Consider the following 20,671-nt stretch of genomic DNA (forward strand, 5'->3'; position numbering starts at 1 on the left):
TATAGATGTTTATTTTTTGTTTTAAATTGTGCCAACAAATTGAATTTGTTTGAAAATGTAATGCAATAAACTGGAATAAATCAGTTATTCCTGCCAGACGTACAATTAGAAAGTAAAGAGACAAAAAGACAAGGCAAACGCAATCATAAGGATAACAGTGAAAATAAAGGGGACAGTAATTATCAAAGCACTTTACTTTGAAAACAACACCGACCTCAGGCCAAGACATGCTCCTGACATCTTTAGAAAAACTCAAAGTTGAAGAACAACAGAGTGTCTTTGGTCAAAGTAGGTAAATTCACCAGTTCCATTGCAAGACAGTCTGTTAAAAAGATCCTTCCTTCTTACAGCCACCAACATCTACAAATTTTTGAAAAAAGAATGAGTTTTACAACATTTAATTACCTTTGGCATTGATAAATTTTTCATTGTGGAACAACAATGTTTATATGAGAGGTTAAAACTGAATTTAGGCAGCAAAGGAAAAAAATTTGTTATAGAAACACTTAATTAAGAAGCATGATTTATACACATGTGACATTGTTAAAAGACTCAGGAAAATACTTCTTGAATAGCACTCAGAGCAAACAATATGTGCCTTAAATTAAAATTAGTTTTGGCTTCTAATGCAAATCAAAAATGTGGAATCTGGAACACATAAACATAGATTCTATTCTATTCTATTCTATTCTATTCTAATGTAGACACTGAATGCTTCTGGTGAATAATGACGTTTTTAAAACAGAGATGGGTAGAGAACATAACAATTTTACTTAAATAAAGAAATCACCATATGGATATATTTTACTCGAGTAGAAAGTAGTCATCCAATAGACTGCTAAAGTAGGAGTAAAAACTACTTGTTAAAATGGCTACTCAAGTGCTGAGTAATTGCTAGCTCTAACATCTGATTTAATGTTGAAAATTATGAAATCAGACTGAAGTTCCTGCAAAAAAATCCAACTTAATGATGTGGTCACAAAACAAGGAAATCATGCAGAATAAACAGTTATCTGAGTAAAAATGTTTGGCAGAGTAGAACCACTTCTAAAAGTTTTTGTTTCTAGAAATTACTTAAGTTAATTTAATTGAGTAATTTTACTAGCTACTACTAACCTGTTTTAAAACAAATAAAATCAATGAACATACTGTTTACTTTTCATTTAGAATTGTCATTGTTTGTAACATAAAACTTTGGATTGATCTAATAGCTAACCCTTTAAATTAAGTTGATCCTCTTAACAGCAATATATTTATTTTTATTTGTTTAATATATTTATAAATCACCATTTATATTCGCTCCTGCTATTAGAAATAACAGCCGCTGACTGACTGCTGGAGCAGAACCAGCGGTTCCAACGGGGCACTGATGACAAACTGATTTAGACCCTTGCCTAAAGGACAAGGAAACCCCTTAGAACCCATCCACAGATTCCAACGGGGCGGTAATGATGAAACGGAAATGCTTATTCTCCGGCCCTTGCCCGGACGACGTGGAAACCCCTCATTGACGTTTCCTCCAATCAGCATCAGGCATACAGCAACATCAACCAATCAGAAGGGGTCGTTCCGTATTCTGCCCCGCCTAGCGCTGAAGTCCTCCTGTTGTATTCAGGTTTTTCAACAGTCTCTTTTCTCCGGCAGACCGGTCCGGTCAGTAGGTCAACCTCAGCTCAACAGTTTCACCCTTTAGTTCACATTCATCACTGCCTAATATTAACCATGAGGGAGATAGTTCACATTCAGGCTGGCCAGTGTGGCAACCAGATTGGAGCAAAGGTAGGAAAAAGTTACAAATTAAAAGTTGGGGTTAATTTTTTAAAATCTTTTGTTTTGATATGCTAATATCCTATAATTCCAATGTTATAGACATGACATTTTATGTGTCTAAGCGTTATCTAAAACATTATGTAGAGTTTGAAAGAAGAAAATAAATCGTTATGTATGTTGTTTAGATTTTTATGAGCTTTTTTCCTGCTAATCTTCATTATTGATTGCAAATCAATCAGTTATTTAGAAACTAATGACATCCATCCATCCATCCATCCATCCATCCATCCATCCATCCATCCATCCATCCATCCATCCAATTAGACAAACTGCCATAATTCCATGTATAAAGTGACATTCAAAAATTAAAAAAGCTGTGTAATTCTGGTGTAATTATTTGATTTATTAAAGCACAACAAGTTGCACTCAACCTAAGATCTATCTTTGAATTTTCTTTTATTCTTTACAATAAATCAGTTTATTTAAAAGCTTAACTTAACTAAGTTAGTATGTTTCTTATTGTCAGTAGCTTTCATTTAGTAAACATCAATAGAGTAAAAATTCCCTTTAAATCCTTTGGGAAACCCTGACAGAAGCCATGGAGCGATGATTAATGAGTTTAGTCAGACTAACAGGACCAGCTGCTGTCTTTGCTTGTTGGTGAGATTTTGGTCATTGAAGTGGGGGGAAAATTATCTCATTATAGGGTGGAAAAGGAGGAAATGTGCTGAGACAGAGGAGAGGAACGCAGTAGGAGGAGGGCGGACAAGTGGTTCAGTGTCTGCTCTGGCTGAGAGATGAGCTCATTTAAATCTCTGCCTTTTCACCCACTTTATCAGATTAACATATTCAGGACTCTGGTCCTCACACATGATCTCTGTTCAAACAGAGATTCTGTCTTTTGTGCAGAAACTTTAAACAAATTGCATTTTATCTTCACTTCTTCCCACACATTTATCCATAATCTATTTAGCAGAACATAACCTTTAAACCTAACACCAAGCTATCCCTTTAAAATCTTGTGTGTGGCCTTGGTTCTTCTTTAAAATCAGCTTGAAAGCTGATAGATAACAGCATCAAATAATAAATGCATTCATTCAAAGGCTCGTTTAGCTACAGGGAAAGGCGTTGGAGCAGCATATGGTGGAGTAGGAGGCCCTCATCTCTTAACAAGTGTATTTACAGCAGACTTAGTGTGGCTGAGGTCATTAATGTTTCACAGTGGATTAACTGCCGGAATCCACTCGCTAAACCAAAACCTCTCAGCTGTCGGCTCCTGTTATCAAAATACAATAAAACAAAGATTTACAAAGTTGAAGAAACAGGTGATTCACGTCTAGCTAATAAAGATATAACTCACTCCATACAAATAATCTCACTTTAATTAGTTTATTATGCCAGTAAAAAGATATTCAGTTCAAGGTTCCTGCCTGTAAAACGATTAAACATCATTAGTTTACTTTCGTTTTGTTTTAAAAGTACTTAATGTGAAGATTTAATTTTACAAAAACTGAAAGAAAATGCTCTGTTTATAAATGTATATAATTCTGATCTGTAAGCTTCAGTTTTATTCCACAGCCACTAATGTAGCCTGTAGTTAAGATTAGGGTCAGCCGGCTGAGCTGCTGTGACAGTGGCTGCTCCTAACTGGGTTTGGCAGCGACGTCTCAGGCGCCAAAGATGGAGAGGAGCGCTGAATCCTGTGACAAAGCTCAGCTGATCCCTGAAAAAAGCGCAACACTCCGGCTTGGTTCCTAAAGAGGGAAAAGCTCAGAACAGAATCACATTTTTCATCCTGTCACTTCAAATCCCACGTTTCTCTCTACTGAGCCTTCGCTCTACAAGTTTAGTCAGTTTGTTAGAGGCCTGCCCTGCTAACTGAGTTAGCATTGATGCTGTCATGGTGTCAGAGCACATCTTTAAAGTAGGACTCAAACGCTGAAGGCTCTAAAGATCTGTAAAATCGGTTCCTTAATGTTTTTATTAGATACTTTGTTAATTCACTGGTTTATTATGGAGCTTTTATTCTTCATTCATGAAGTTAGTTTATCCCTTTGCTGCGATTTAGATCAAAGTGAGAGTTACTGAGGATTTTAACAATCTTTGGATAGAACTGGTGTCGGTGTCACACCTGATCCATCCCGTTGTCTTCGATTTTATTTTGTTAAAAAGACCTAAATGACGTTTTCCCTCCACATAAATTGTTAAAATATTAAAATATAATGTGTTAAAGGTTAATAATGTATTACCTGAGAAAATAAATGCCTTAAAATCCTTTCTGTTTTATCACTCTCTGCTCTTTCTGCACCAGAAATTGGATCCAACGCTACTTCCAGTGGCTAACTTTTTCGGTTTTGGATTTAAACATAAATCCTTTTAGTTTTATGTTTTCCTTTCCTTTTAACCTTATGCTATAATCTAAAGATGCTATAATCTAAAGAAAGAAACAAAAATGCAGATAAAGATGGTTTAATCATATTTTTGCCAGACTGCTCTGAGCATGATGATGATATCAGAGAAGCAGTTTAATGAAGAAAATGTAAAAAGCATCAAAATCATCTTACAAAAGTCATAGAACATTTTTTTAAATATGTATATTAGCATTATTTATTAAGTGATTTAAGGATAGAAATAAGTAATTTTAGTACCATAATTACATTAATTGCTCACGGGACGGATCGGGTGGTGACAACATGTTTGCAGCTTCTTCTACTTCTTCTGCATTATTAAATAAAAATGAATCAAATTAAGGTTGTTTATACTAAAAATAGCTTCTGAGCAGAAAGTGCTTTTTACATCTTAAAGAAAATAACATTTGTTACAGACCTGGTTCTGTTTTCAAGTGGTCTTGTGATGCCATCATGTAATTAACTTTGGAACCTCTGAATAGAACTCAACTCTGTTTTGTTGTTATTTTTTCTTTAATAAACTCCGTACCGACCCCATCAGCTCACTGACTGTAATCTGATTCATCTGATTCTGATGTTTTCTGCGCCTAACGGTGACACGTTTGTCTGTCTTTAGTTCTGGGAGGTGATCAGTGACGAGCACGGCATCGACCCCACAGGAACCTACCATGGAGACAGCGACCTACAGCTGGACCGCATCAGCGTGTATTACAACGAAGCAACTGGTGAGTTTTTTATTGATTCTGTGGGTTCATCTGTCCAAACTCTGCTTCATGTTTAAGATGATGGACTGATGTGGCCCCCTTGTGGAGAAACAGCTTCACTGCAGCAAAGGATTAGAGACATGCTGTATAAACACTGAGCTGAATTTTAAAACAGTGACTATAAATGTGAAATACATCTTCATATGTTCACATTAGATCCAATTTTAAGAGTCATTCCACTTTAAAAAAATCCCTTTTGATTTTTTTTTATGTGTGTAAAATTTGAAATCTGATTTATAGAGAGATATACTTTTGCTCTGCCACACTGAATGTACCACACATTCAGATTATAGCTATATGTAACTTACCACTTTAAAAAATATATTTTTATGTGAACAAATGTGCTTATAATCCAATCCTATCAATCTATTTTCTTACTATTAATTTTTGGTTAAAATCAGTATAATATGGCAGTATAGAGCATGGCAGAAGGCCCCATAAAACAAATACAGTCAAATATTGATTAAAGTCATACGATTAATTTTAACCACCCCTGCTGGGAATTCTTTATTTTAATGAGTGGCTCCATCTTGTGGAAAAGTAGGGTATTACATGAGTTCAACAGGAAAATGTGGAAAGTCAATTCTCTTTGTTTCTTTGGATTTTTTTCCCTGCAGATTAAGGTAGCATTAGTTTAAAACTGTCTGAATTAGTCAAATATATAAAGAAAATTTATAGAAGAACCTTAGTCTTGAGCATCACCAGTTCTGTATTAAGCCTTGCTGTTTTTTTAGCTGCTTAAACTGGTCTATTTAATACAGAACTTCTTATTTAATGCTTTATTGTTTATATAAATACCTGAAACATGCTTTATTTGTTTATTTGTGTTCAGGAGGAAAGTATGTACCCAGAGCCATCCTCGTTGACCTGGAACCCGGCACCATGGACTCGGTCCGATCGGGACCCTTTGGCCAAATCTTCAGACCTGACAACTTTGTCTTTGGTTAGTAATGAGGATGGGTTGTCATTATGGGACCATTTTTATTTTAGCTGATAGATCAGTTTAGGATCATCCTCAGTGACAAACTTTCTCAATATTTTAAGGTTCTGGCATGTCTAAATATTTTACATGTTTTCCTTTTTTTCCCATATTAAAGTCACATATTATTAATTAAAAAATACCAACAACAATCCTAATTGTCTGTTAGGTCAGAGCGGAGCTGGAAACAACTGGGCCAAAGGTCACTACACGGAGGGAGCGGAGCTGGTGGACTCGGTCCTGGACGTGGTGAGGAAGGAGGCGGAGAGCTGCGAATGCCTCCAGGGCTTCCAGCTCACCCACTCCCTGGGAGGAGGCACCGGCTCGGGCATGGGGACCCTCCTCATCAGTAAGATCAGGGAGGAGTACCCTGACCGCATCATGAACACCTTCAGCGTGGTTCCCTCCCCTAAGGTAACACACATCCCTCTCCTATAATCTACAGAGATGGAATAGTCTCATACATAAAACCCTCTTTGCTCATATTTCATCTTCCATCAGCAGTTTATCAAATAAAATTTATCTGTAGATTTATGCTGGATGATTATTTTCCTCTGGTGGTTTAAATCAGGAATTAATTGCTTCATTATTTATGAGCCTTTCAGTTTATGCTCAATTTGTTGATTATTATATCGACTGAAGTATAAAATGCATTAGTCTTTTTGACCTATGTTGGTTTTTCACATCACTGATGGAGTTGAGGCAGTCATTAAAGGTGGGGTATATGATCCTGGATAAACGGTTCCTGCCAGCTACATTTTTGAAAATACACACCTTCAGCCCACCCCACGAAACCACGCCTCCAAATTACATGAACGCGCCTGCTGTCAGCGTCAAGGAGGATAATACTTTATAGTGCCATGATAGCAATCAATATTTCAGACGGAGCTAGTAAGCTAGAGAAACATGCTGGGACATTGCATGTAGTCGACATCTTTGACTTTCTCACTAATGTGGTAAATAAGAAGTAACCAAGTATTATCTCAACATATAAGAAAACATAACGTTGTCTTACCTATCGAGTAGAAACAAGGCCACCTTAGCATCCGTCTGTAGTCCCCTGTCTTCTTTCAGTTGACGCCAACGTTGGAAAGCTGTACCGATTACCACTCTCGTCCTGTTTCGTTCTTCTGTAGCTTTTATCCTAGCTGTTGCTTTTTCAAGCACAGTTTTGCCTTTTCTTTTCGAACCCGTTGTTGTCGTCTTTTCTGCCATAGTCAATATTCTCTCTGGCTGTGTGAGATAAATCTGTGGAGTTGGGCTTGATAGCTAGCTAGCTAGCTCTCTAGTAGCATTTGAAGTTCACGGTAGGGTGGAGTTACCTGGGGGGGGGGGGGGTGTCACGAGTCTGTGAACGCGCAGGGGGGAGGGGTGGGGAGAGCTCAGAGCTGACGGTTGATGGGCGTGCCAGAAACCAGTAGAAGTAGGGATGATAGTTACTTCTATTGGTTTGCGTTTTCCTCTGACTACGCCCTCTACACTGGACTAAAAGATTTCGTTTTTTTTTCCAAACATTCTATCTCAGTTGGCGCAATGGGCTCGTGAGGAGGTTTTCAATCAGTATGGTAAAAACATGCTCCAGAAAACATCACATACCCCACCTTTAAGTCTAGAGGCTCTATTTAACATTTTAGGGGTTAGCATCATGTTGATCCAACGTCCTGTTAGTTTGCAGCTTTTGCTGCTAAAATCAGAAAATCTGACCTCTTTAAAGCATTAAATGAATAACAGTGAAAGAGACGGAAATGTTTTAAAGCATGTAGAAATGCAAGATGAAAACATTATCTTTCATTTTAAATCCAAAGGAAAACAAAACAAAAAAAGACCTGCTAATGCTGCCAATAAGAATAAGAGTTTCTAGTGACAGAAACGAGGAGCATCAGGGTCATAACTAAAATCTGAGAGGTTTAGGATCCTGGTAAAATGATCGATCCTCAGGAGAAGTTATTTTGTCTGATATAATATTTGTTTTAAAGCTTTAATCTAATTTATGGACAGATGCTAACCCTTTCAATGGAGCGGTTTGGACGAGGAAATGATTTTATTCAGTTTAGAAAGGATTTTAAACATGAACCTTTTTATTTTCTTCAGCATTTTTCTACTTCAGCGTGTTTTGGGTTTTCCCTCTTTTTAAAGACAAATATTTCTCTCATAATGGTGATTAAAATTAATGTATGTTTAATATAAACCTGTTCTGCACAAAAAGAGTTTTTTAAAGCACTTCAAAAAACAATTAAGTAATAAAAAACTTAACAAGAAATTACTTTGCTAAAAGGGAAAGTCACTGATAAGAAAAACACTAAAATAATAGAAAATTATTCAGTTATTGAGAAAGTACTTGATATATTTATACATCGGAATAAGCAAAATACATTTTTTTCTCTTGTTTGAAAACAATGGGGTCACATCAGCTGGTATATTGAAGGAGCTGTCTATAAGAACTCATTCGTGTAACGAAAAGCTTCCACTACTGTTGTGTTTGCCTGAGAAAACTAAAAGTACCTTCTATAACTTTGACTTATACTAACTTTGTTGTCATTTTTTTTACACACAGCGTATACAAAACGAAATTTCGTTCAGTACAGTTTTCAAGACATTTCCATTTCTTAAAGTTCAGCAGTGATAAAATGTAAACATAAGACTGAGTGTTTCCAACATTCAGCGCTTTTCCACCCCGTTTAATTCAAGATAAGATATAAGAATACTATGAAATGTTTCCCTCTGTCAAAAACATAAAAAAAACATAAAGTGCATTGTATCAGCATCACTTGTAAGCAAAACAAAATAAATGTTACTAGACCTATAATGCAGAATAGTTCAGCAGTAAGTTTGGTTTATCAGCTTTTAAGGATCGATAAAGTGAAATATGTAGTGGTATAAATAACTCATCCATCTAGAGAAACAAACAAATGAACATTTCTGTTTTTAAAGATACACACTAAAAAAAATAAATACTTTGTAAACAAACTATGTTGTTCATTAGTGCCCCCAGCTAATAAACAATGTGAACCAGAACAAACAGAGTAAAGTTCTTCTTTGGTTTAAAAAAAAAATTCTTTCATGATAAATTCTAGTCATATCTGAATTTTCAGAGGTTTCAAAAGTATTAATGTTTATGAAAGCTCAAGTAGAGTAGAAATCCTACTGTTTAGAAACACTTCTATCAACTAAATAATCAACTTAAGCTTTATAATTAAGAAAAAGTGTAAAAGCACAATTTTTATATTTACTTAAAATATAAAAGTAAAATTTTCTTAGTTTTATAATTAATGGTAACAATGTTAAAATGTATTTTGCATCATCTTGGAAAACTATTTATTTTTGCTATGTGGTGAACAACAAGTTGGGACAGCACCGAGTCCAACCGCAAAGATATTGTCTGGGTGAAACAAATTATTTGGATGGATTTAATTTTCTTTCTTTTTTTTATACCAACAGGCCATAATGAAAACAAGGTCAAATGAAACAAAACTAATGAGTCTATTTTTAGAATGTAAGGAGTAGAAAGTAGAGTTAATTTAAAAAATATATAAGGAGTAGAAATAAAAAGTTGTCTAGAAAAGAATTACTCCAGTAAAGCATAGATATCCAAAATTTCTACTTCAGTAAGGTAACAAAGTATTTGTACTTTACTTGACACCTCTTTGAATTTGTAATGAGAAACAACGTCTTAGATTTTTTAGTTAAAGAAGTTAAAGTACACATTTTATTAATTTAAGTCTTGATTAAAAAATAAACAAAAAGAACTCAATAAAGTACAGATCGTCCAAAAATAGATTAACGAAGTAAATGTGCTTATTTACTATACGCCTCTGTGCATAAAATGAACCCGTTTGTTGTCAGATTGTGATAAATTCCCTTTAAAAAAAATAACTTCTTAACGCCAAAAGTGCAGCTCAGATGGTTTGGATTAAAAACTGAAGGTAAACTGTTCTTCTTTCGTCTCTTTCTCAGGTGTCCGACACGGTGGTGGAGCCGTACAACGCCACGCTGTCTGTCCACCAGCTGGTCGAAAACACGGATGAGACCTACTGCATCGACAACGAAGCTCTGTACGACATCTGCTTCCGCACGCTGAAGCTGACCACGCCCACCTACGGAGACCTCAACCACCTGGTGTCGGCCACCATGAGCGGCGTCACCACCTGCCTTCGCTTCCCGGGCCAGCTGAACGCCGACCTGAGGAAGCTGGCCGTCAACATGGTGCCCTTCCCCCGCCTCCACTTCTTCATGCCCGGCTTCGCGCCGCTGACGAGCCGGGGCAGCCAGCAGTACCGCGCCCTGACCGTGCCCGAGCTCACCCAGCAGGTGTTCGACGCCAAAAACATGATGGCGGCGTGCGACCCGCGCCACGGCCGCTACCTGACGGTGGCCGCCGTCTTCAGAGGCCGCATGTCCATGAAGGAGGTGGACGAGCAGATGCTGAACGTGCAGAACAAGAACAGCAGCTACTTCGTGGAGTGGATCCCCAACAACGTGAAGACGGCGGTCTGCGACATCCCACCGCGCGGCCTCAAGATGGCCGTCACCTTCATCGGCAACAGCACGGCCATCCAGGAGCTGTTCAAGCGCATCTCCGAGCAGTTCACCGCCATGTTCCGCCGCAAGGCCTTCCTGCACTGGTACACGGGCGAAGGGATGGACGAGATGGAGTTCACCGAGGCCGAGAGCAACATGAACGACCTGGTGTCCGAGTACCAGCAGTACCAGGACGCCACCGCCGAGGAGGAGGGCGAGTTCGACGAGGAGGTGGAGGAGGACGCCTAAAGAAAGAAAGGGGGGAGAAACGGGAAAGAAAACTGTGAAAGGATGGAGAGAAGGGGTCAGAACCAACGGAAGGGCCAAACTAAAAAAAAACGACCAAATTCATGTGCCAAATTTATCATTTATGTTTTCAATCCAGTTTGAACATTTCAAATATACAAAAATTTTAATAAAGTCTAAAAAAAATACAGAGATCAGAGGTAGAGATTAATGGATGAAGGTTTTTAAGGTCGATGCCGATAATTTTAACCTCATTCTAACTGATCCCTGCTGATTCTAATGGGTTCATTCTTTCTCTTCCTCCTTTTCCATTAAAAACGACACAATAACAAATTTCTACGTATCTAGTTAAAAATCCCCCACAAACAAATCAAGCAATTGAAAGCAACAATAAATGTGCCTTAGATGATCTGAAGGCATGGCTACTGAATGGACCAAAGCATCTAAACGAGAAATAATATCAGTTTACTGATGTATCCATCTGACTAACAGTCTCCTCATCTGGTTCTTCTGGCATTTAGGAAACAGACCAAAGTTTATTTGAATTTAATTGGCACTTTATCAGATCATAAAATCATGTTAGGCCTCCCTTGATTTACTTTACTTTTTGGCTTTAAAGGTGTAATAATACCTGAAGAAAACAGTGAGCAGGGCATTAAAACCTAAAACCACGCTGGTCTAATGAGCGTTTTCATGACTGAAGCGTGACATCAGATAAAAACCACAGATTAGTTAATCTTCATGGCAGAAAAGTTCTTCTCAGATCAGTTTTTCCATCTTTCTTAAAGTTTTCTGATCTTTTTCCTGTAATAAAATCAGAAAAATGTTTTTTTCTTTTCGTTTTTAAATCCCATTTTTATCAAAAATGTTAACATATCCCAGTTGGGAGACGATTCTTTTTGTGACGCTTTTAGATTTCTGATTAAAAGCATAAAAGCTTGTTAATCTCAAAGGGTCTCTTTGTTAGACGTCTGTATGTCTGGTTCTGATTGGATCGGGTCAGAAAGGTCTTCAGCCTTAAAATGAGCCCCAGAGATAAGAGACGAAGCTCCTATCAGGGTTCTGTTATCTCTGTTCATTGACGTCTTTATCTTTGAAGATCCGTGTTCTGTGGGTTTGGGTTGGAAGTTCAGCATGATCAGAATTCAAAGAGGAAAATGTTCTTTATGATCAGATCCACACGGTTTGTTCTGATTTTGTGAAAGTCTGGGTAAGATTAAAAAGTTCTGTTAACATCTCTGATCGTTTCACACATCAGTTCCAGTTAGCAAGTTTAAACCCTGCATGAATGAGGAAAACAGAACCTAAACATGTCCTGAAAAATGTGAAAAGTTTTATACTCCAGTTGTTTTCTAGTTGCACATTTTAATGTTTACTCCCTAAACCACTACAGTATTTTAGATCAGACATGTTTTTTATATTGGTTATAAAATATTCAGCTATTTTTGTTTCTGCTTTTTTATTTAATTTCCCCCAAAACCCGTTTGGCTCTGCCTGATTTAGGACCTTGACTGTGAAATATTTGGGAGAAATAAAAGGCTTTTGTTGGAAGGAGAAACTTTGTGTTGTCTTGAGTGTTTTTCTTTTTTATAACTTTTAACATGAATGTAGAATGTTATTTTATTTTGGAAACCTTTATGATTAAATGTACAGTTTTCCATCATAAACTAATCAAACTGATCAGCAGTCAGGTGGTGGTTTTCCTGTGTGACCATCCCAAGATGTTCAGAAGCAGAACCTCATTCTGGATTCACATCAGTTTTGATACCAGACATCTGAAAAATCCTGACCCATAAGTCTCCTTAGTAGAAGTAAATCCATACTGCTGATGCAATTTATAATGATTAAATCCATTAGATTTCCAACAAAGTGCTGGACAGGATCCAGTGTCTCTAAACCTAAGCTAATGGGTTAATAAGCTGTTGCAACATATACAATTTTCAAAACGTATTTTCTGTATTTTGCACCAAACACCAAATTTTGGGATAATATATTTAAAGTTATTTTCCTCTGGAGCCTCTCCAACATGATTTGACTTGTTGAAAAAAGAAAAACAAAAAAACAACTCTAATATTAGATTACATTTCCAACTACATTTCTAGCTTGTAGGTGGAAGAAATGCTGGTACTGTGGTAAGGGTTGGTGTGCAGGACAGACATCCATGCATGCATACATTCAGAGTAACAGTAGATTATATAGAGCAGAGGTCTTCAACAGGGGGTCCGCGACCCCCATGCAGTACCTCTGCGGACCCCCTAGGGGAAAGTTTTGGTCGTTTAGACTTTTCTTTTATATTCCCCCCTGCGATTATTTCCACTAATTGAAATGTCTTTAAATCCACATTAACATGAATTCAACACACTGTAGTTAACAGATAAATGGAGGCAGAAGATGTCTTTCAGTCATCAATGCACACATTCAGCAACACACAGGAGCTCTTTCTAGCTGGGTGTCGTTTCATTCACAACACCTGTCCCATCAACCAGGAATCAGAATCAGAAATACTTAAATAATCCTAGGGAGGAATTACTTTAGTTACATTACTCCATCTGTAATAGAGTGACTGTAGCGCCAGTTTGATAGAACACCATTTCCTACTAAATATAATCAGGGGGTCCCCGCTCCATCTGGCCATCAGTTTGGGGGTCCTTGGCCTGGAAAACGTTGAAGACCCCTGCTATAGAGAGATAAAAAAAAAAAAAGCAATATGACAAGGTTGATCTTTGGCTTTGGGAGGAAGCTGGAGTAACCTGGGAGAACCCATGCTTGCTAAAAGAGACCAAGTAAAATTCAGGCTTGATAAAAACCCAAGATCTTCAAACTGCAAGTCAACAATGTTGAGAATGAGGTCACTATTTACCATTTTTATGGATATTTGTTAAATGTTTGCTTTAGTTCACTAAGATATTTATTCTCTCTGTAAGAATGTCTGAATCTAATATTTGTAATTTGCAATTTGCAGCCTCGTCCTGCAACAGTAAAACTACTGTCTGCTATTAAATGCTTTTATATATCAAGGAGGTCTTCAACAGGGGGGGCGTGACCCCTAAGGGGTCCGTGGAGGTACTGCATGGGGGTCGCAAAAGTTTTGGTTGATTAGACTTTTTGTTTTATATTCTCCCCTGCAATTTTTTTCCACTAATGGAAATGTCTTTAAATACACATTAACATGGATTTAAAACACTGAAGTAAACAGATAAATGGAGGCAGAAGATGTCTTTCAGTCATCAATGCACACATTCAGTGACATTCAGCTCTTTCAAGCTGGGCACCGTTTCATTCACAACACCTGTCCCATCAACCAGGAATCAGAATCAGAAATACTTTAATAATCCTAGAGAGAAATTACTTTCATTACATTTCTCCATCTGTAAAGGACCAGTTTGATATAACGCAATTTCATATAATATATATACGTATTTAGGGGGTCCTCGCTCCATCTTACCATCAGTTTGGGGGTCCTTATCCTGGAAAACATTGAAGACCCCTGATATAGCAGGTTAGACCCTGCAAGGGTTAAAAAAACAGCATGTAATTTAATTAATGCTTTTCCAGGATATAGAAACCGTTTTTAAAAAGTTTGGTTTGGCTAGTTAACTTGTTAATATTGCTTTTATATAAAATAATACTTATCAAATAAAATATTTGTATTATGCTGCATTTATCTTTGGAAACTGGAGTTGAAATAATTGCGGCTCCAGTGATTTTAGTGTTTAGTTTTTCTTATCCTGTTTCATGTGATCATATTATGGAAACTGTTCTACCTCTGATGCATCATTAAGTCTTTGTAATTCTATATTAAATTTAGACTTTTTATGTCCAACAAGATGTAATATTCCCCGGTACAGTTATTTTTACAGCTTTTGGATTGGTTTGTGATTCACTACCCTGAAAATGAGCCCATTCAATAGCTGAGATTAATGGGATCCTTAGAAAAAGCGGCATGAATCAGAAGATCAGGACCCTGGACAGCAGCCATGAGCGCCGAATCTGAAGGACGGAAGTTTTTTTTTAGGTCACGGCCTACTTCATGCTGTGTGGTGGTGCATGTTTATCCCAAACAGCCATAAATAAAAGGGTTAAAAGTCTGCAGTCCAGCTGTGATGTCAGAGAAGGATTCCCCTCTTCTGGGTCAGAACATCAGTTTGCAGAAAGCTGTCATGGTGGCCTGAGGCTGAACCGCAGAGCTTCTCCTTCCAGACCGGCGATCCTCTCCGAAGTTTCCCGAAAGAAGCCGAGCCCCGGAGCCTCCACACACCCGCCATCAACCGAAATCTTCATCTTCACGCCGATCCCCCCCCCCCTCCATGAGTTGAAGTCTGCCGTGTTCGGGTTGGGGGAGGTGGGGAGGACGACATTCATGAAATACAGAAAAAAAATCGCTTTCCATCCATCCTGAGCCCCTCCCAGCCCTCTGACTGCCGGATCCAAGGCTTGAATAAAGGTAATTACCCTCATTTATTTATGAATCCATGTTCAAGCAGGAGATTTAGTCTAACAGGGAGGCGGTGGGTTAAATTCTGCAGCTTTTCTTTTATGGTTCTGGAGTATTATAGCCTGGATTAAGCGGCACCATTCGGGGGATTCAGGGCGTGAAACCATCAGGAGCAACATTTTCTGGGAATCTTTTCAAGGAAAAACCAGTTTAGGCACAAATGACTGAAAATCCTTTCATTTTAAGTGGGGAAACGCAGGAAATCCACTCAAATCAGTGGAAATTACGCACCGATATCTTATAACATTGAAGTTTATCGGATTTGTTAAATTAAACTTGTTTTAAATCCATTGTTTGATTTTTAAAATGCAATAAATCTGAGCTTTTCCCCCCTACGTTCAGATTTTTCAAAGACATGGCGGGTTTTCATGTATGTTTGGGATATACCCACCCCTCCATTGGGGGGATTTTCTGGTCCATCCTGCTGGAAACGGTTACGCAATGCACTACGGCACACATTCAATCTGCTGACTAAGGAGCTTATTTGTTTTTAGAGCCAAACGTGAGAAAAAAACGACTAATAATATTGAAAGAACATTGGATGGAAATAATGATCAATGAGAGGTTTTGTTTGCAAATTAGAATAAAATCAGTTCTTATTGATTTTCTTGTAATCTGATGTAAAAACGTTTTATTTTTTCTTGCTGATCATCTGTTTAAGCTGGAAATGTGCAAAGCTTCGCCCACCATGTGTCTGTGGAGGATTGAGAACCTGAGTAGGAGGAGGAGAGAGAGACACAGCATGCTTCGCCTCTGAACACAAAATAAATGCAACCTTGCATTCTTCATTCATGCCCCTCAGGTTTCCGCTCCCATTTCCTCCATCCTCTGTCCACATCCACGCTGGTCACGACACACCCCTTTGCAGAAGGAGCAGCTGCTGCTGGATGCTTGGTTTGGGGGAAAGAAAATGGTAGAGGGGATGGAGGCAAAGCAAGGAATAAGAAAGGCAGAGGGGTCAAGTTACTAAGTATGAAGTACAGTACTAAAGCAGCTTTTTTTTTGTTCTTTGTACTTTAGTTGATTATTTACATTTACTTTTTACCAGGGGCGAAATTAGGAAATTTGGGGCCCTAGGCAAAGACAGACAAGGGGCTCTCTGAATTGAGAAGACAACAAATAAAACAGACCCATTATACAGATACAGAAATGTTAATAGAACAGACATCCATTATCTGTTCTAGGTTTTGTCCCTCTCTTCTTGTCCTTTTTCTTGTTGTTTTCCTCTCTATGTTTTGTACTCAGCTGACTTTTCATGATGTCTCAAATAGAATGAAAGTTTTTTTCCAAGCACTAAGTTCACTTAGCTGATTGCTCCTTCTCCTTCTAAAAGGCGGCGGTAAAATTAAATAACCCAGTCCTTCTTTTCAATGTAGACAAGCCATGATCTGCTTATCTGTTCTCCATTTTTCATTTGGATGAAATAATAGCTGCATGAATCATGACAGCAGACAAGTTAGAGGAGAGCAGGAGGCGGGGTTACCAATCTACTCGCTCTGGAGAGCAGAGTTCGCTGCTTTTAGATTTTGTTGCCAAAGTCTCCAGTAGTTGAAAAAAGTCGCTAGATTCAGCACTAGGCACTTTTTTGTAATTAAAGCGCTAGAGAGGTGGAAAAGACGCTGAATATAGCGACAAAGGTGCTAAGTTGGCATCACTGTTTCTTTTCAAATAGTTTGCTGCTGTCTGTTTGGATCTTTCTGAACGTGTGCAGCAAATTAGCTTAATATTATAAGCGCTCTGATGCCATTTTAGTGAAAGGATTTTTATCAAAAACATAATTAATATGCACAAATAAGGAATAGTTGTATCAATCCTACATGTAAACAGAGTTTTATGGGGCCCCCAGGAACCTGGGGCCCTAGGCAACTGCCTAGTATTGCCTAATGGTAAATCCCTCCCTGCTTTTTACTCTTACTCACTAAATTTATATACAAATATCTGTTTATACTTTCTTCAAACTGGGCTTGTTAATTCTATAAATATTGAAAACAACAGCAGCTTCAACCAAGTAGAAAGAAAATCAAGAGCAGGAAGATTAGCTTTTCAGTTGGAGCCCTGTTTGTTTTGAAACACATTGCCATCCATTCCCCTTTTATTAGATTTTAAATTTATTTGTTGATTATGTTTTAGTTTCTGATTCAATTGCTTTAATGCTGTAAATACAGGAGCGGCAAAAAGTATTCAGCTGTTTATAGAAATATTCAACGTCTAATAAGTTCAATCTTTGTTATTCTGTCTGAAATTTTATTTTTGCACAAAACCAGTCATTTACCAACACAGTCAGCAAAAAAATTAAAATTTACATATTTTCTGTATGTAAAAATGTTTATTTAAAAGTATGTTTTAAGTTATTTTTGTATCACTTAAAGCAAAAACTTATTTTTGCGTTTTTAAGTACAAATACAGTTTCACTTGTAAAGAAAAGTAGTATTAATACATTTGGTTATTTGTAACTTTATTAAAGAATAGAAGTACTTCTGACTCCTCTACTAGGAGGTAATTGGGGTGTGTAATTTCTGTACTATTCATAGCCCTTTAAGCTCCCCCCATTTTGTTAAAGGATTTCATAATAGGGCATAATTATGAAGCTCTAGGGAAATGAAACATGGCTCTAAAAAAAAAAAAAAAAAGTAAATCTAAAGTGTGGCATAGATTCAGATCACAGCCCCGCCCACTCAGTAGAACCACCTTTCACTGCCTCCTCTCTTTCTCTTCCATTTTAATTTTTAATTCTTGCATTGGCCAATTAGGTTTGGACTTTAACTAGGCCGTTGTGGCAGACTAAATCTTTACCTAAAGTACTGCTTTATGTCTTGGCTGCTGCTAGAAGTTCATCTCTTCTCTATACTTAAGATTTCCAGGGTTGACCTTCGCTCCTATCCTTACTAAAAAAACTCCAGAAATCTTGATTTATGCAGAGATTAAATTAAACACACCAAAAATCTGAACGTACTAAGTAACATTTTAAGGTTTCAATGCATTTTCTTTTGGAATATCTGTGTAAAGGAGCATAAATACATACACATTCATATCACTTTTATATTCATTTACATAGAGTAAACCATGTCCATCTGATGGATCATATAACATCCCACTACAGCACATTGTGGTTCTTTTTCAGAGGAAACAGGATTTTACTAAGGTGATATATTTCTGTTAAAACAATGCGTCTTCCTTTTTTTTTATTGAAAAGAGGATAAACAAATAAATCAGAGAAGCATTTCACGACCTTCCCTAATGCTTTTGGAACAGCTATGTAATGATTTTGCAAGAAGGAGACTAATCAGATTAGCTGCAATGATAGAAAGTGCTCGGTGCAAGGAGAAAGCATGTCAGAGCGTGAGCGACTGTAGAGGATATTTAATATTAGTCAAGCTTATCTCAAACCCAAAGCGTCAGACAGAGTGTCCTCTGAAGGACTCAGGAGGATAATTAACCCCAAAGAAGGGGTTTGGGAGAATAACGCTTGGGTTTATTGGAGGAAGATAAGAAATAAAGACAGAGAGCTGACGCTGTAACAAGGTTAGGATGGGAGCTGCATGTGTGGCTGCAGCAGAAGAGGCTCTTAAACCGATCGTTCAGGATGGACTGATGGGAGCAGACAGAAAGATGTAACCTCTGCGCCTCGTTGGACGAGGCGGCAGCTGGACGTCAGACACCTTTCTGTTCTCCACCGATCGGGTCATCTGAAGATACAACAGGATGACAGGAGAACAAAGGATGTTTAGATTCAGGGCCTCAGATGGAAATCACACCTGCAGACAAAAGAAGGAAGGTTAAAGCATCCAGAAGCTTCTATGGAAAGTGGTCCTCTGGAGCTGTAAATGTAACTTTAATTAAATCAGAACCACTTCAACACACCATCCATCTTAATTTCCCCTCGGTTCAGACTTCGTCCTCTCGCTGTGCTTCCTTGGGTTTTGTTTAAACTGCCTCTCTGTGACTTTCACTCAATTCATGTCTAATCTGCAGCTTTTTGCACCTTTTCCCATTTCCATAATCAGCTGCGACCCCTCATTTTCCCGTCAGACGTGGAGTTTTCTTTGTCAAAGACGTCAAACTTTTGATTCGCAGCCTTTCAAGCTCCCCAGCTTGAAAACTCTTGCAAGCAGGAAGCTAATGGCTCCATAGAACGTTAATGTAAAATGTATTCAAGCAGCTTCATAGGGCAGCGATTACAGAAATAAGCCAAGATTGCTGTGTTGCACCAAAGTACTAAGAGCCTCCTGAACAATATCAGGCTGTTATTTCTGTTGAGAATATTTAATGGCTCTTTCATCTAAAAATACTTTAAATAGGCTTTTTTTTATTTCCTGCTGGTCTATAAAACTTAAGCTTTGCTTTTCAAGTATTTGAGACTTTATTTACCCTAATAAACTCCACAGGTTGCTTTATTATAATATACAGGGATGGAGGAAAACTTTTTTGCCTCCATTGGATTTGTGGAGGAAAATAGGAGCTGGGTTCTGCTAAGTAAATGAAGTGGTACGCAGTGTGAGCAGCTGTACAGAAAACAATCAGGGTGGGAAGGAGAACAAGTCTGTAAATGGGGTTACTTAGTTTGCCCACATTCATTTTTTCTTTTTTTTTGTTCAATTGTGTAGATTTAAATTAGACTAAAAGGATTTCTGAATCTGGTTAGAAACGGATTATTTGTATAAAACCCTAAAACTGAAGCAGATCGAAGTCTTTTTCATTGATCTCTGTTTGTGCTCGAGAGTTTGGGTTCAATAGAAACTGTTTTAGCAGAACCGAAATAGAAGGGAGGCTGAGCAGTAAAAGGAAGGATAAAGTGTTTGAAGCAGTGAGGAGATGTCAGTTTACATGCAAACAGATCTATAGTTGTCCTTGATCTTGTGCAGAATGACTTGAAGTGTTTGAATCAGTAGTTTAATTTCACTCTAAACAATTAAAAAAAATTCAACATTCAATTTGTAAAATTGATTGAATAAAAAAAGAAGCTGCTGCACAATTACTGGTACAATCTTTTAATAGTTTTTATTATGCTCCCATTTTAAGATAAGAATAAGTTCTCATCTTGTATATTTATCTCTCAGAGATAAACACTCTATGAATGAGAGGTCCAGTTCCTTTAGCTACTGGTCTGAAGATGGGATACATATTGAACTGGAAATCAGGCACAGGAAAGCTGATGGACAGAAAATCCCCAAAGCTCCTAGTCAGAGAACTCTGATAAAGATTTACATCTTGAGAAGATCAAGCATCCTTAACTTCTTAGTCAGAAAAAAGCTTTTATTTTCTAAAATCAAAAGTATAAACATATAATGTTATCTAAACTTTACTTTATTTTGATCTGAAACACGGTGTACACTAAGTTTCTGAACAACAAACAGAAGGCAGGTCTGCTGTAACACAAAATATGAATATGTACAACATTTGAGTAATGTTTACTGTTAGGTGGTGGATCTATGATGCTGTGGGCTGGTTTCCCTTCTATAGGCTCAGGTAACGTCTGAGAATGCATGGCATC

The 20,671-nt window shown here is 37.6% G+C and overlaps 2 protein-coding genes across 2 annotated transcripts in view; both read left to right on the forward strand.

The window, feature by feature from the left end:
* The first annotated feature begins 1,618 nt into the window (after positions 1-1,618).
* Positions 1,619-12,243, forward strand: LOC119795039 (tubulin beta chain-like). The gene is made up of 5 exons (XM_038302864.1): positions 1,619-1,779; positions 4,795-4,903; positions 5,775-5,885; positions 6,091-6,335; positions 9,876-12,243. Exons 1-5 carry the CDS (start codon positions 1,723-1,725, stop codon positions 10,686-10,688), a joined length of 1,335 nt encoding a protein of 444 aa, XP_038158792.1. The 5' UTR covers positions 1,619-1,722; the 3' UTR covers positions 10,689-12,243.
* A 2,489-nt stretch (positions 12,244-14,732) lies between these two features.
* The window catches only part of LOC119795033, a 42,451-nt gene continuing 36,512 nt past the window's right edge, over positions 14,733-20,671 (forward strand). The window contains exon 1 of the mRNA XM_038302853.1: positions 14,733-15,129. The gene's annotated coding sequence lies outside the window, so the exon portion shown is untranslated. The remainder of the gene's footprint in view (positions 15,130-20,671) is intronic.

This window comes from Cyprinodon tularosa, unplaced genomic scaffold (assembly GCF_016077235.1).
Source record: "Cyprinodon tularosa strain WSP-4 unplaced genomic scaffold, ASM1607723v1 ctg5, whole genome shotgun sequence".
Lineage (NCBI taxonomy): Eukaryota > Metazoa > Chordata > Actinopteri > Cyprinodontiformes > Cyprinodontidae > Cyprinodon > Cyprinodon tularosa.

Coding starts and splice junctions, on each gene's coding strand:
- LOC119795039 (XM_038302864.1), top strand. CDS start 1,723: ATGAGGGAGATAGTTCACATTCAGGCTGGCCAGTGTGGCAACCAGATT. Junction 1,780..4,794: donor GCAACCAGATTGGAGCAAAG/GTAGGAAAAAGT, acceptor GTCTGTCTTTAG/TTCTGGGAGGTGATCAGTGA. Junction 5,886..6,090: donor ACCTGACAACTTTGTCTTTG/GTTAGTAATGAG, acceptor ATTGTCTGTTAG/GTCAGAGCGGAGCTGGAAAC.